The sequence below is a fragment of the Lampetra fluviatilis genome, chromosome 2 (assembly GCF_964198595.1).
Source record: "Lampetra fluviatilis chromosome 2, kcLamFluv1.1, whole genome shotgun sequence".
Lineage (NCBI taxonomy): Eukaryota > Metazoa > Chordata > Hyperoartia > Petromyzontiformes > Petromyzontidae > Lampetra > Lampetra fluviatilis.
The window spans coordinates 24372268-24388849 of NC_136276.1; the positions used below are offsets into that span (position 1 = coordinate 24372268).

The 16582-nt window shown below is 47.2% G+C and overlaps 1 protein-coding gene across 5 annotated transcripts in view; it reads left to right on the forward strand.

Moving 5' to 3' along the window:
• The window catches only part of LOC144944477 (protein 4.1-like), a 77420-nt gene extending 60838 nt beyond the window's left edge, over nt 1–16582 (forward strand). For 3 of the 5 annotated variants that reach the window (XM_078872672.1, XM_078872680.1, XM_078872688.1), the window contains 8 exons: nt 5564–5611; nt 6968–7033; nt 8070–8255; nt 10892–11023; nt 11951–12049; nt 13859–13939; nt 14602–14719; nt 16210–16581. In XM_078872672.1, coding sequence (XP_078728798.1) covers nt 5564–5611; nt 6968–7033; nt 8070–8255; nt 10892–11023; nt 11951–12049; nt 13859–13939; nt 14602–14719; nt 16210–16214 — 735 coding nt within the window. In that variant the 3' untranslated portion in view covers nt 16215–16581. Of the gene's footprint in view, nt 1–5563; nt 5612–6967; nt 7034–8069; nt 8256–10891; nt 11024–11950; nt 12050–13858; nt 13940–14601; nt 14720–16209 lie in introns of all 5 variants that reach the window. The other 2 variants (XM_078872654.1, XM_078872663.1) reach the window with 2 other exon arrangements.

The following is a 16582-nucleotide window of genomic DNA, read 5'->3' on the forward strand; positions in this document are numbered from 1 at the left end:
AATGCCCATTAAAATTCTTATCGATCAACGATGCATTGAACTGCCATCGGGTCGCCGGATTTCATTTTTGACGGGCCCTACTGACATTCGGACGGCGTGCGCTACGATACAAGCGGTGGCGACGCAGACAGTGCAAGTGCCCCCGGGTTCACAGATGTTGATTCCCCTCCGGTTGCGGAAACCATGGGTGAGGGAGGCTTCGGGACAGAGTATGCTTTTGGGTCCTTCTAACAAGGCTGTCGGGGGTCTTGATTTATCGGTGGCTCACACTTTGGTGCGGGCTGACAGGGATCCGTTTGTGATGGTTTTGAACGCGGGGTCGCGACCAGCTGTCATCCCGCAGGGCACCGTGCTGGCTCACGCGGCGCAGGTCCCTGGGGATGATGGGTTGGTTGCGCAGGTGGGCTCGAGCCCCGCGCGGAACGTTGAGCCAAGGGAAGACCTTGAGTGGGTCCATTCGTTATGTGCCGCCTCGGACGATTTGTCGGCGGCGCAGTTGGGTGCGCTGCGCGAGTTGCTCATTGAATTCTCTGATGTATTCAGTAAACATAAGTATGACATTGGGTGCACGGATTTGTTGCACCATCACATTGAAACGGGCGATGCGGCGCCGGTCAGGCTAAATCCCTTCCGACTGAGTCCCGTGGAGAAGGAACATGTTCAGTCGGCTGTTAACGATATGCTAGAAGCCGATATTATTTCGCCCTCCTCTAGCCCGTGGGGAGCGCCTATTGTGCTGGTTAAGAAGCAGGACGGGTCCCTGCGATTCTGCGTTGATTTCCGTCGCCTGAATAAGATCTCTGTGGCTGACGCGTATCCGCTCCCCAGGATGGATGAGTCCCTCGATGCATTGTCTGGTGCGCGATATTTTTCGACTCTTGATTTGTTATCGGGGTTTTGGCAGTTGCCGCTCGACGAAGAGTCGAAACCTAAGACAGCATTTCGGACTCCAGGGGGGCTGTTCCAGTTTAACCGGTTACCCATGGGACTTCACTCCTCTCCAGCGACGTTTCAGCGACTTATGGAGCTGGTTTTGTCGGGCTTGCAGTGGGATACATGCTTGATTTATATGGACGATGTCATTGTCTTCAGTAAAACGTTTGAGGAACACCTCCGGCGATTGAGAGGGGTGTTCTTGCGAATGCGATCGGCTAAGTTGAAATTTAAACCGGCCAAATGTCACCTCCTTCGTAGGTCCGTTAGATACTTGGGTCACATTGTCGATTCTTCGGGGATCTCCACCGATCCCGCGAAGACGGATTGTGTCGGTTCGTGGCCGACACCTACGTCCGTTTCCGACGTGCGTAGTTTCATCGGGTTTGCTTCTTATTATCGGCGGTTCGTTGAGCACTTCGCCACTATTGCAAAACCCTTGCACGCTCTAACGGCGAAGGGAGTGAAGTTCAAATGGGGACCGGAGGAGGAGGCCGCGTTTCGCTCCCTCCGGGACGCCTTGGTGGGTGCCCCACCCTTGTGTTATCCCGATTTTGCCAGTCCCTTTTTGCTGGACACGGATGCTAGCAACACGGGCATTGGGGGGGTGCTATCCCAAGTCGTTGGAGGTGTCGAAAGAGTTGTCGCCTACGGTAGTAGGGTGTTGTCTCCGGCGGAGCAGCGCTACTGTGTCACCCGTCGCGAGCTGCTTGCCATTGTTTTTTTTGTGCAGCAGTTTAGGCCATATCTTTATGGTCGTCACTTTACAGTCCGAACGGACCACGCGGCGCTACAGTATTCATTGAGGGTCGCCCAGCCCTCGGGCCAGTTGTCGCGTTGGTTGGAAGTCCTCCAGGACTATCAGTTTACGACTACGTACCGTAAGGGGTTGCGACACACGAATGCCGATTGCTTGTCGCGGTTGTTGCCTTGTGATGAATGCGCGTGTTTGTCGGGATCGGCGCGCTGTAAACCGACGCTTGCGGGGGAGATGGGGGCACTGGCTGCGACAGCGGGCGCACCGATCGGGGATGATTCCACTGCCTCTCAGGGTCGGGACTCGCTGCTCTCGCTGTCGCTCAGCGAATGGGGCCGCCTCCAGATGGCGGACAGCTCGCTGCTAGCATTGCGCCGCAAGGTTGGGGGTCCCGAGGGGGACCAGGAGCGTACCGGCTCCTATGTACTTGAGCGGGGCGTGTTATTGAAATGGGACAGTTTGTCCCGGCGGAACGCACTCGTGGTGCCTTCCGCTGTGAGGGGGAGGGTTGTCTTGGCGGCACACGAACGCCTCTTGCACTTGGGAGTTAACAAGACGCTTGCCCTGCTTCAGCGTGACTATTACTGGCTGGGAATGGGAAGTGATGTGGTGCATATTCTGAAGGGGTGCGTTGAGTGCGCCAGGCGTAAACCACCGGCCGTGGCAGCTAATCCACCGCTGCAATCTATTCAGGTCTCGCGTACCAACGAGCTCGTTGCACTCGATATTTTGGGGCCCTTCCCAGTCACGCCGAGAGGGAATAAATATTTGTTAGTGGGGGTCGAATACTTTACCCGATGGCCTATGGCGTGGCCTCTCGCTAACCAGTCGGCAGCGGCTGTGACGGATGCCTTCGTCCAGGGCTATGTCCTGGACAAGGGGGCTCCCGAACGCCTGCTGACCGACCAAGGTAAAAATTTTTCGAGTAAATTGTTGCAAGAGGTGTGCGATCTGTTGGGTACCAAGAAGGTGCGTACCTCCCCGTACCACCCGCAGACTGACGGGATGGTGGAGAGACTCCACAAAACCTTGACTTCCATGCTGTGCCAGCAGGTGTGCGAGGCACATGTAGATTGGGACCTGCAGGTCCCGGGAGTCCTTGCTGCGTATAGAATGGCCCCCCATGCAGCTACGGGGTTTTCCCCATTCTATTTGATGTACGGTCGGGAAGCTGACCCGCCAATAGAAACGCAACTTGGCCTGTCCGCTCCACGAACTAATTCTAATTTGGCAGAACATATTAAGTTTAATATTCACAAGCTGACAGAGGCGAGGGAGGCCGCGCGGCTTAATTCGCGGGCTCGCCAAATTGCTAATGAACGGTTGCGGGCACGGAAGGTGTCCATGCACGAATGGAAACCAGGTGACAGGGCCTGGCTGCATTGCCCTCAGGCACCCTTGGCTACGTCGCCTAAATTGTTGAGACCGTGGAGGGGACCCGTGGAGGTCGTGCGCGTTGCACGGCCCCAGTGCGTTCAGATAAAGTGGGGAAAGCGCCGGTGGTACGTTCACCCCTCCCGACTGAAACCGTTCTCGCCTCCATATGGCCTCCCCTTGTGTCGTGATGGCCGGGCGTGTGACGTGACCGGCGACCCAGAGGGGGAAATGTCTCTGCCTGATCCACACGTATTTTCGCCTGATCTGCTCCCAGGTGTCTCGGAACTGACAGCTGCCGATCACCGGCGGCCGGATCTCCGCGGCGGGGCCGGCCCTTTCAGGCCCGTTCCGCGCCGTCTGGAGCGGCCGGAACCGCCGGACGGTCGTCAGTGTCCCGCCCCATACGATGGACCAGCCAGACGGACTCGCGCCAGGTCGTGCTACTTTGCATGACCTGCCTCGTGAGGAGTCGGGGCAGTTGGAGCGCCTCGTCACTGCGTGTAGTCGCAGGGACGTGGGGCGCGTTCGTTCGAATTTGCTCGTATCGTGTTATTGTTGACTTTTCGGGTTCATTGTCAATCTGTACATAGTTATTCTTGTTGTTGTTGTTGTTGTTGTGTTATGTTACGGGGCACACTCGGGGGGGTTATGGGGTTTTTTTTGTTGGTTGTCGTTTTATCGTCGCGGTTGGTTGTTGTTAGCAGCCGGGCCGGCTGCGAGCTATGTGGGAGGGGGTGATGTAGTGGTGATACGCGCTGGGTGTATATGTCGTGTGCCAGCGCGTATGTACGGGTGTGTGTGTGGTGACGCGCGCTGACGGGGAGGAGCAGGCGTCAGTGCGCGGGTGGGGGTAGTGCTGCGGATTGGCTGTGTGCCGGTGACGCGCCCAGAGGGAGTGATCGGGTAGCAGCGCGGTGTGATTGGTCGGGGAGTGGAAACACGCGCTGAGCGGAACCGGATCGTAAGGATAGCGCGTGGGGATTGGGTAACTGAGGAGCGGTGCCGACGTTGAGGTCCGCATCCGCTCCGCCTCCCGGGAAGAAGGGGTATATAAGGTGATGCACAGAGGAGCAAGGGGCAGAAGTGGAACCATCTAAGAATGAAGAGGAAGGTGCAGAGATAGAGCCCGGAGAGGAGAGTAATGGAGAGTAGAAGCTGAGTGATGTATAGTGTGTAGCCAGCGAGATAGAACGGTCTACACGAGCTGAGTAATGTATAGTGTGTAGCCAGCGAGATAGAACGGTCTACACGAGCTGAGTAATGTATAGTGTGTAGCCAGCGAGATAGAACGGTCTACACGAGCTGAGTAATGTATAGTGTGTAGCCAGCGAGATAGAACGGTCTACACGAGCTGAGTAATGTATAGTGTGTAGCCAGCGAGAGAGAACGGTCTGCACGAGCCGAGTATGCATACGGTGTAGCCAGCGAGAGAGAACGGTCTGCACGAGCCGAGTATGCATACGGTGTAGCCAGCGAGAGAGAACGGTCTGCACGAGCCGAGTATGCATACGGTGTAGCCAGCGAGAGAGGAAGGTCTGCACGAGCCGAGTATGCATACGGTGTAGCCAGCGAGAGAGGTGCGAGGTCTACACGAGGCGAGTGGAGAGTGTAGCAGAGGCGCAGAGTCTACACGAGGCGAGAGAGGAGTGTAGCCGAGGCGCGGAGTCTACACGAGGCACAGAGAGCCGGCAGCACAGAATCCAGAGTCAAGAGAAGTGCAGTGTGAAGAAGAGAGGCCACGCGTTGTATTGTTACAAGTCAAGATTTAATAAAAGAAGTGTGTTCCCGTCAAGGAGTTTCCTGCCGTCATTTTCCAATACTTCACACTCAACTGTGTGTTGAGTTTACTTTAGATTACACACCGGGGTGCGTTACATCGCGGATAACTGACAACACGATACACCGTTTGGATTAAAATAGCATCTGCATATAGCTGCATCTTAAGATGCTGAACAAAAAATAGAATACTGTATAGTCTTCACGGGGAACCACCAGAAATTGAGAGACAATGTTATCTACACATCTACACTTGTATTGGAGAGGTCAGTCTTAGGTAGAAGCATGTTATTTTGAATGTACATATGATAAAAGCTTTGGAGGTTTTCGTCCTTATAATAGATATGATCTTGTTGTATGAACAAATCATCGCTGCAATGTCTGTGAATTGACCAAAGGCATAGACTCAATGAGCAAAATATCATTATTTGCAAATTACTTTAAATTAGAACTGTGGTGTTGAATGAATGCACTGTCATGTAATTCGATTCTAATTTTGCGTATGATGGCAGCAGCAACATGTTCAGGAGCTAAATGCCAATGCCGAGGTCTGCTTGCCACGACGAGAGGGCTTCAGGAGAGAGAGTTGGTGTCGTTTTGGTGTTCCTCTGTTTGAAAGCCCCGGTGGATTACTATATGGTCCGTCGATGACATTGGGTGCAGTTAAAGACTGCCTGTTTCTAACCAGAGCTGCAATGTTCAATGTTGTTCGTGTGTCAGTCTGAGAATGAGGAGGTGGAGGTGGAGGAGGATGATCGCGAGCGCAAGGTGCGTGGCAACTGTCAATGTTTGTCACTTCTCTGTCACTGGTACAATAAGTAGAACTATAAACAGGATTTTTGTTGCCACTAAAAGGAAAATAAGATATATATATTTTGGCTGACGGGCCAATAGAAAATATGATAAGATAAAGAGTCAGGTAATATACATTGCAAAGAGTGTGTGGGCTTGCTCAAATAAAAGGGTTGTTAAAATATGTTTTTTGTATAACTGGATTATATTTGCTTTTGGGTGACAGGGTGGCTCAGTGACAGCTCCGCCTCACAGCAAGGGCCTGAGTTTGATTCCCAACTTGGGCACCTTTCTGTGTGGAGTCTGTTAAAAAATAAATTATTTTACTTTTGTATAAAATTGTAAAATATCGTCCATAATAGAGGTTTGTTTTTGGGTGAGATCGCATAAATACAAATGTGTCGTTAAACCCGCCACCACCCGACACAGTCAATTAGTAAGGTTTGTCACGTAAACAAAACCCCTCTATTATGGATAAAATTGGTCACGAAATCCTACGTAGTAAATTGTAAAACCATTGCCTGCCTTTCCACATTTGCTGGGAAACCAAATCAATTGGCACATTAGCCACGTGACAACTCGTTTTATAATTGGCTCTGTTGGATGGATGAGGGTCGCAGTAAACTGGACGTTATACCTACACAACGATCAAAAGAAAAATAATTATGAATCAGATATCACTGGAAACGATTCACTGATTCCTCACATTCAGAGTAGGTAATTTATTCTGAAAATGATACTGGTTTACTGATTATCGTTTAACAACCCTCGTTATTACTCTGGCCATAGAGCTGCAACGATCTAGTTGATTTAGTTGATCAATCCACTATGATTTATAATTCATCACTCGTTTGTGGTCATTAACTCGGGTCCCTTCGCACACGCGGCCACTCCCACGTCCGGCCTCCCGAAGGCAGGACATCCCCGACACACCGATGATTCCGACTGTCAGAATCAGACTCGAAAATTATGCTGGAGGAGGAATCTGATGAGCTATAAAGCTCTTTTTCACAGATGTTCAGTAGGGGCGGGTCAGAACATTACAACAACAAACAGTACAAAAACACGATAGGAGTTCAAAGTATAGGAAAGGTAAGCAAATCACAAACAAACTTTTTTTCTTACCAGGTAAAGCCCACTTAGCTGTCAGCTTTTCTTTCAGCAGCGACCTGGCCACAAATTATAGCTCAACGACTTGGCTTATCACATGGAAACGTATAGCAGCGAAATAATCAAAATAGTCTAAACGCATGTTTCTAAATGCATTTGGCAATGAAAATATTTTGTTCTGAGACTTGTTGTAATGTTTCCCTCCATTTTTGTCTTTTACAGAAATATCAAATCATGAGAATAGATGGTGACAACATATACGTGAGACATAGCAAACTAATGCTGGAGGTAAGTCAAGTTAAATACAACTTGCAAAGACAGATTTATCATAGAGATATGCTGCAAAGCTTTCCCATTTGTATTTAAAATCAGCTGAATATCAGCATCTGTATTTAGACTGGAGGAATACGATGAGCTCTAAAGCTCTAAATCACAGATGTCCAGTGGGGAAGGCCAGCAACAAACAGCGTCATCAGAGTTGTACAGGCGTCCCTCGTGCAACACGCCCAACTCCCATAGCGCACGTTTCCAGTTACGTGATTAATATTTTATAGACATACTTTTCGCACCTCAAATGAGCATGGTTGGCTACGTATGGTGCGAAAAAAGTTAAACGTACCATACAAACTTCACACTTGCGCTGTGCGTTCCACAGTTATGTGCTCAAGAAAAAACTAGAAAGTTGTAAAACGAACATTTTTTAAGCAAAAAAAAGATTTTCTATGATAAAAATTAAATGTATTTTTTTTTATTCCTGATGGCGTCACCGCGTCAAGGCAGCGCCCAGAGTCACTGGCTGGGTGTAACCATCGTAGATCTTTCGCTTTGTTTGCATCATGCGTGCTGCATGTTTTGCATTGAACTCTATCAGGTGAAGTGAGGCAGGAACTGGGAGCTCCGATGCAGACCAAGTCAATGCATGGGAATGTGGCCCCTGTGCCACATTAGAGCAGGGGAGCGATGCTCATAACAACGAGCGGAGCGCCAGGCAGCTAAAACGCAGCAAGTTGGCACAGTAGGGGTCAAAGGTGGTGCATCTGCCAGTCATCTCAGTCAGTCAACCCATGGCACCTGGGTCTGTCCCGCCCCCTCCTGCCAGTGGGCGTTTGACACTTAACATGCCCTCAACGTGCAGCTGGCCTGGCACGAACACCGTGGTGATGTCACCACCACTTAGTGACGCGGTTATGTGGCTTGAACATCTGAATGTGGCATTGTAGTTGTTGCTCTACATCTACTTCAGACATATGAAAGAAGAAGAAGAAGTGGCAATCGGCGGTTGTTGTGATTGTTGTGCTGCATTAACGTGGAGACTCTGCTGCAGGGGACCGGTCGAACCAAGGAGGAGCTGACTCGGCACAAGATGAGCATCAGCGAGCTCAAGCGACACTTCATGGAGTCGGTGCCGCCACCGCAGATGCCCAGCGAGTGGGACAAGCGGCTGTCTTCGGGCTCTCCGGGAAGGGTTGTGTTCCACAATGGACAGAGCCCGACTGTAAAGACTGCACAGGTACAGAACACGTGCAGGCGTAGAGCAAATCAAAAGTGTCCATGTGCGTGTTACACACATGCTGCTCATTAGGTGCTATGTATTACATAGTTTTGCATTGAACTAGGACCCATATCCAACAGAGAGGGCCTTTGCCTGTAAACACTGGCATTGTTCAAACCAGCCTCTCTGTGCCGATTAGACTGAATGTTGAAAGCAGTCCAGAGCTTGCTTGTGTTTAACCACTGTTGCGGAAGTGATGCACTCGCAGAAGGCCATGTGGCTGATGGGATTTGTAACAAACACTGTTGTGTTTTATGTGGAGAGACAGCTACGTGACGGAGGCGAATTGTCCGCTTAGTTATTTGAATGTTATTGTTAGCTCCATCCACATGAGCAGGGTAGCAGAATACCCTGAGTGGGCACGTCTTGTTTGTACAAGGCTATTGCTGTGATTACACTAAGCAGTCAGTCACATTTGGCCACGCTCATCGACCCCTGGTTGGCTGTTCACGTCCTGGCCAGGTTCATTGAACTTTGTAGAAGAGGTCATTTCCCGTCATGGGGCTGCAGACAATTCTCTACGGAGATCTCTGCATGAAAATCAGACTGAACAGAACGGTGGTGTTGGCGATTAAGCAGCTGTCTTCACTCACTGGTTTCCGCTCCTCTCTCAAAACTCACTTTTTTTTCCCAGCTCATCCCACGGATCTCCTTAATCTTCCCCTCATAACCACCACCACCACCACCGTTCCTGGTTCCCTCTTCGTAATCTCTCTCTGCGGCTGGCTACCAATCATTCCCCATCCCTCCAAATCCATTCGTCATCATTTGCTCTCATCAATTTTTTCTTTCGCCTAATTCACGCATCACAGATTCGCCCATGACTTCCTGTCGTCTATTTTATTCACCTCATCTTCACCGTGACATTCACACATTGTACCGTTGTTAAGTCTCTGTCAAGCGCCTTGGGCAATGGGCTATATGAATTACATTAAGATAAGATAAGAAATGTACCTTCTGGGTTACCTGTTCAATTATTTTAATCATAAAACAGAAGCAGAGAGATAGCATACTTGAGAAGAGCTCAGGATCTGAAAAAAATATTTTAATCGGTGTGATAGCAGCTGTTTTAGGAAGATAAGAGAGACATTATGGTTTTTAAAAGTTGTGACCTATGGTAAAGTTGTGATCTATGGTTCTTTCGTAAAGTCACGTAGAAATAAAATAAAATAAATAAAAATAGAATACACCGATTCGATTGCAACACAAGCAACCATCATTAGGTAAGAATGAATGAGAAAACAAACATAGCAAACTTAGAAATATAATGCAATACAACATAGAGAGTCGGCTAACACAACAGTCAACACCCTACCTGTTTGATTACGTTCTCCCAAAGATTGCTAAATTTGATAGAGAGACAAAACACAGACATGGAGACATATAAACAGATACACAAGCAGAGAGAGACAACACAGAGACACACATAGACACACAGAGAAACAACGCCTCTATGTCGAGGCCTTAAATAAAGAGAGGGGGGGGGCAGAGAGGAGGGGGGGGGTTGGAGTAGAGAAATTAGCATGTCAATGAGAGAGTTGTGTGGAAATCCACCCCGTAGCGGCCGGGGGAGAGAAAGAGCAATGGACCTATACAAGCCTGGCAAATTTTAGAGAGATAAATAGGAAGTTTGAGAAAACAAACTTAGTAAGATTTTGGAAATGTAATGGAATGCAACACAGAGAGTCGGTTAACACACAGTTTAATGCATAGCCTGGTTGATTACGTTCTTCCAAAGATTGCTAAGTTAGAAGTTAAGTGTGAATTTTGAGAGAAAACAAACTTAAATTTAAGAGTAATTCCTGCAGTCACGAAAACTTCAAATCAAGTTGGAACCAAATCTACGGGGAGGATTGTCAAAATAATTCTTACATCAACCTCACAGTTTCACTTGGTCCCGAGTTGCTGATTTGGAGTAAACACGTGCTCCAATCTAGAGGCCTTGGTACATTATGGAGTCACATGTATGTATGTTTGACTTCTTTCGCATTGTACGTAGCCAACTGTGCTTATCAGAGGTGCGGCGGTAGGACAACAAACTAAACACAAAAAACTGTTCTAAAGAATTTAGTTTTCAATCCAGCTTTAAAAGTGCATAGCTCCAGTGGCTTCCTAATATCGGAAGAAAGAGCGTTCCAGACGCCCGCAGAAACACATGTGAACGCGCACGATGCGGTGACCGTCGTTTTTCGATGGTTAGCCTCCCTGTGCACACTCGCACCCTGCCTTGACACGGTCTCCTCTTGCATTGCTTCTCACTCCCTCCAGCTAAATATTGATACGGCCTAAGCGGCCCTCATGCGGACTCTTCTGCAGCCCACGAGGGGAAATTACCTCTTCGTCAAAGTCCAATGCGCCTTGCCAGGATGTGAACAGCCAATCAAGGGTCTATGATCATGGCCAAATGTGACGGCGAAGTGTAATCACAGGAATAACCATACGGAACAGAGAGAGAGCAGTAACACGCAGTGAATTGGCAAAACCATTCATTACAATTTGGCGTGAGAAGAATCCGTCCGTCGTGAGTAGGAAATGAACTCTCAGCAGTGACGCCGGAGGTATCGCTGTTGTTGTTTTGTTTGTGCCGCTTTAAGACAACAGAATCGTGGAGTCAGGGTGGCTCGCGGGTCCTGACGTCCAAGGGGGCAAGCTCAGGAGCAGCAGCTGACTCACCCTCACAGCAGCAGCAGCTGGTCACCCGCACTGTCACTTACGAGACACCCAAGGTATCTGCTTGCCATGGACCAGTACACACCTTAGTCGTTCATTTTAACGCATAGGCTTTCGCGACCAATATTGTCAATTAACCTTGGTCATTGTTGCTGTTCGTTGCCATTCGTGGTATAGTTACAGGTGTCCCTCGAATTACGAACATTCAGCGTACGAAATTTCGGATTAACAATATCGAATTTCCGCGTGAACGAAATTTCACTACGGCCGCGCGCCGTGAGATCATCAAACGAGAAGCCAATCCGGGAGGCTTCAGTGCCATCCGCGACAGCATCACGGTGTCCCTGCAGTGCACCAAGAACGCCTCCACATCACCTTGCCAGTTATTCAAACATGCAGCAGATCTTTTGTCGAGTTTCCTTAAAATAGTTAATTAATTTAGTTTTCAATTAATTAGTATTCGATCGTTTTAATATGTATGTTCCTTATTCTTATTGGATCGTGAAAAGTAATGTAGGTGTATATTTTTAGTTTAGGAGTAGAGTTAGAATGACTGTCCGAAACATTACTCATTTTTAGTGTTAAAGCGATGGGAAAAGCGGTTCCGGTTTACGAATTTTCGTTTTACGCGTCTTTTTTTAAGAACTGCATCCCTTTCGTAAATCGAGGGATAACTGTACTTTTGACACATACATCCAAAGCCAAAGCTGTGGTTAATTATAAATGAATGGGTTCAATTACAGGTGAGTAGGGTGTGAAGCGCGGTGGTGGTTATCCTGTGTGTGTCGTAACGATGTCTAGCACGCAGTGCTTCGACCCAGGCATTCGCGAGGAGTGCAAAAGAGCAACGCGGTTTCCTTGTTGTGCGATTTAAACACGAGGGAGGGGGGGTGGGGGGAATTCTCAATACCCAGGAAACGCGACCGACCGACCATTGCATTTTCTCCACACGTTGACTTGATGAACATTTTTACGTTGCGCAGAGCGAGGGCATTGCTGAGGGGCAGGCGGGGACACTGATGAGTGCCCAGACCATCACCTCGGAGTCCGTGTGTACATCCACTACGACGCACATCACCAAGGTAAGACAATTGCCAATTTTGCACTTCCAACGCAATCGAAATACAATTTAAATTTATATATTCTTATAAATATTATAATATATATGCACGGGTACAGACTTGTTGGCAAGCCACTGTCAGGTGAGGGCCTCCCCGTGCAGGGCGGGTCGTGGGGATTATTAGACCTTCACTCCGCTGGTCAGCGCGTGTCAGCGATGGCGGCGAGCGTAGACGTTGGGGTGTAGTGCTGTACAACAATGAAAATGTCTACACTGCCTTTTACTGACAGTGTAGCCACCGTATGTGCAACCACACCTCAAAAATACCATAAAGAGGACGGGGACACCTGTACCTTGGGAAATATGTAAACAATTTCAATCTTTTTAAATAAGGCCATATAGTAATAATAATAATAAGTAAATACAACCTTCAGTTGCTTTTTCTTGTAAATATCGGACCTGTAGTTAACTGAGGATGTATTTTGGAACCACTAGAAGGGCCTGAGCTTTGGGTTAATGTGGTCCATGTTGTGGATGAGTACGGGGTTTGGAAATTGAATTTTGCATCACCTCAAGTTAGCGGCTGTCCCACCAGTTTGACACAGTGTTAGAATGTCCCATGCATTGAAAAGGTTGAATTTGCAATTCTCAGCTGGGGGTTCAGCTCACACAATCGTTCCTAACGTGTCAATAAAATCGGTACCACAACTCTAAAGTTATCGTTAACCTGGAGACACTGGCTCCTATACCATCGGAATATGGAAATTTCATCACTGACTTTGAATTTTTGTAAATTTGCAGCTGTGGGATTTGGGGGAGGCCATTACAATCGGCAGAGTAGCATGTGACAAAGTGCGCGGTGCATCAGTGTAGCGGTTAGCATATTGCACTACGAACCTGGCCATCCAAATAAAATTCCCGCTTACGGCCATCACCAGTGACAATTATCTGAACGAGTCCTGGGCCTCCCCTAGGTCGACTCAGCCTCAAATTAGTACCTAGTGCGGTGTGTAAATATCGCCACTCAAGAGACAAAGACGGCCGAGTGTGGTGTTGGCCACCCACCCCCTCGTGTACCGTGCAGGCCTTCAAAGGTGCTCGCTAACAGAACTTGCCCAAACAGTTTATTAAGGCGATACGGGGATCTTTGTCTATGTTTGTTGGTGCATCAGCTTCGCTGTCATTCAGGCCGGCTGTAAATTGCAATTTGTTACTTTGGAACGTTTTGTTGATGGGGCATTGATATGGTCCAACGGCACCTTTCGTTCAACACTTGTGTTGCAGAGGCCCGTGGTTTGAATAATAGCCAGGCCACCCCAGGCTATTGCTGCGGGGTGTATTAACCGTAAAGTACTCGGCACTGCCCACTTCACAGTGGACGTTTTAAGATCCCGTGTTGTCATTCAAATGAGGGGGCTGTCATGCGCTGACCGCCACTACAGTCCAAATTTGCCAAATTAGAAAATGACCCGCAAATTACTCTAAACTAAAACTATTATATCCATAACAGAGGTTTTTTTTTAGTTACATCGGGTAAATATATAAATGTGCCATTAAACCTGCCACCACCCGACACAGCCAATTAGTAAGCTTTGTCACCTAAACAAAACATGCCAATTCGTTACTAGTACAGCACACCGGCATGTTGGAGAGAAATCCAACAACATTTACAATTCGAGTACTGTGACATTTCGCCGGTAGTTACAACCAGCGACATCACCACTGCAGTTTCTGAAAAGCCTTGCGCGATAAGAATGGCACGAATAATTAGATTTATGAAATGTATTATTTAGCAAAGCTCACCTGGATTTTACATCTGTCGTTTTGACAGATTGTGAAAGATGGCATTTCAGAAACAAGAATTGAAAAAAGGATTGTGATTGCGGGAGATGAAACAATGGACCACGATCAGGTACAACACAAACCATTGTAACTCTGTTTCATTCCTTGTTCAAGGAATTGTGTTTTTTATACTCGTGGGAGAAGTTAAAATGAAAGCATTCAATTTCTCTAGAATGGAAATACGCAGGTAAGCTGTGGCTGGATGGCTCAGGAGCTTATTCCAAGTCAAGCCTTGAACCAGGACCGCTGAGTTCCTGCATGGGAATCGGAGTTTCAGCAGCCTGGAATTTAAATTGGGTTCTCACTGCGCCGAGTTGATGTTCTCAAGTTGGCTGTCAAAACAAATTCACAAAAAAGCGATACTGTACTGAATTTGCTTTCGAATCTAATTTGACAGATTTCAGTTCTGAGAATTAAAAATCTGTTTTATATTATCGTGTCACGAACACTGTGTTTGCAGGACACGTATACAACTGTGCCATCTGGTGTAGATAAGAGGCCTATTGAAGTGACTTCAGAACTAGATGAACGGATGTGTCCAGCATTGATCAGGCACTGGAAGAAAGAAACCAACAGGACTTGTGTGTGATAGTTGGATCATATACACGGATCGTGATGTGTATGACGTGTGGCTTGTACGTGGGCAGAGTAATATGGTGATTTATTACTCGTATATATACCGAATGAACATCATTCTTGAAACGCCTTAACTTAAATTTGCGTTTTGTGTAGGCCCTAGTTGAGGCCATCAAGGAAGCAAAGAAGCAGCACCCAGGAATGTCAGTCACCAGAGTGGTCGTCCATAAGGAGAGTGAAGTAGTGGAGGATGACCGGGATAACGCAGTGCCCGGTAGGTCCACAGAAAGTCTACAGCCAATGCTGGGACATTATTACGGGAAGGGCCAGAATCTTCTTGTGTCCTTGTGGGTAAACCGTTATAACTCCTTCATCCGTGCAAGGCATCGTAAAACACCACACACAACAGTAGCTGTGCTGCCGCATATGGACATCTTGTGAAGAAACGCTGATAATATAACCAGAAAGAGACATGGCTTACAAACCCTGACTCTTTGTCAAATGTCCATTACACACCTAATAATTAGTATGCTTGTTTACCCAGGAAAGCCTGAGTATCATGTGTTTTTTTCAGGATGTTGCTGCCATTCTTTTTGTTCAGGAGGGGGCGATGGTTGCTGTATTCTATCCCATTTGAGTAATTTGCGGGTAATATTTCAAATTTGACAAATGTGGATCATGCCGTTGGCACAGAATGGCCTCATGTTGCGTCTTTAACGTCCACTATGAAGCAGACAGCATGGATGTTTTTGGTTCATGCACCTGCAGTATTAACCAGAGCAGCTGCTAGAATAGAACTGTGAACCTTCTGCAAAAAAGTGGTGAATGAAAACTCTTATGCCAGATCACTTCTGCAGAAAATTCTACCTTGAAATTCCAGGAATTCGCATCAGGGTTTAGGGAGCAGGAATTGATTTCTACTGAGATGTGGTACCGGTATTGTGTAGGACTTTATTACCATATACTGCACAATTTTGATAGACCTAGGCTGAAAAATACTGTAGTCGTAATGTGCATAAACCAGGAGGTTGTGAGGTCACAAGACTTGGTATGTCAACAGTGAATATTTGACCAATTTTGTGCACTATTCATGATTCATATTTTTTAGTTATGTCGTTATGCCACCAACGCCCGACACAGCCAATTAGTAAGATTTGTCACGTGAACAAAACGTGCCAAATGGCCATTACTTAAGCGCATCGGTGTGATGGAAAGTCAACTCACAAAATGTACAATTGAGTACAATGTTTCGCTGGTGATTACAACCAGCTTCATCAGGCGATTTTCCAGAATTGTTTTGTTCACGTGACAAACCTTACTTAGTGGCTGTCGGGTGGCGGTGGATTAACGACACATTTGTATTTACGCAAGCTAACCCAAAAACTGTACTATGAATAATATTGGTCACGAAAGCCTTCGTGCACTACTTTGGAAGAGTTTAAAGGTCAACTATAGTCATTAAAGATGGGTGTTTTAGACAGGAATAATGCCTGTGTGACTGCGAGTCAGAGAGATAGACTGAAATGTTGCATTGACATTGACTATGATGTCCCCTTTATCATTCATATCTAAATACTTGCTTTTGTGATTTGAGATGCTGGGTGTTTTCTTCGTGAAGAAGGTTTTCTTCTTCACGGTACAATGTCATGGTATAAATGTAAAGTGGCCATGCATGTAGACGACACGGAGCACACACGGCGAGCTTAGGTTATGTTTGAAGGCGATGATTGTGTGAAGGTTAACTGTGCATTTTTTTTTTCACAGAGTGAGTGATGAAGTGAATGGATCATGACGACAGCACCCCGGCGATCGCGTTTCGGCTGTTGGGAGCCGTCCCGCGGGATGGAAACTCCGGGCTTCATACTCGACGCTTTGCACGGGAGGATGAGTAGTTATAGTGTGGTGGGGGTGGGGGGTAACTTGTAATTTTCAGTTTAAAAAACACTTTATAAAATAAAAATCAAAAAAAATGTTTATAATGAAGTAGATGAGTGCATTTTAGAATATAAATTGTCCGTACCTTACACGTTTTTTTATATAACACTTTGATTTACATATTGTATGCAATTTTTTGTGGTTCACGCTACGTCAACATATGCCAAGGCTTGTTAAAAACTTTTGCTTCCAATAAAATATG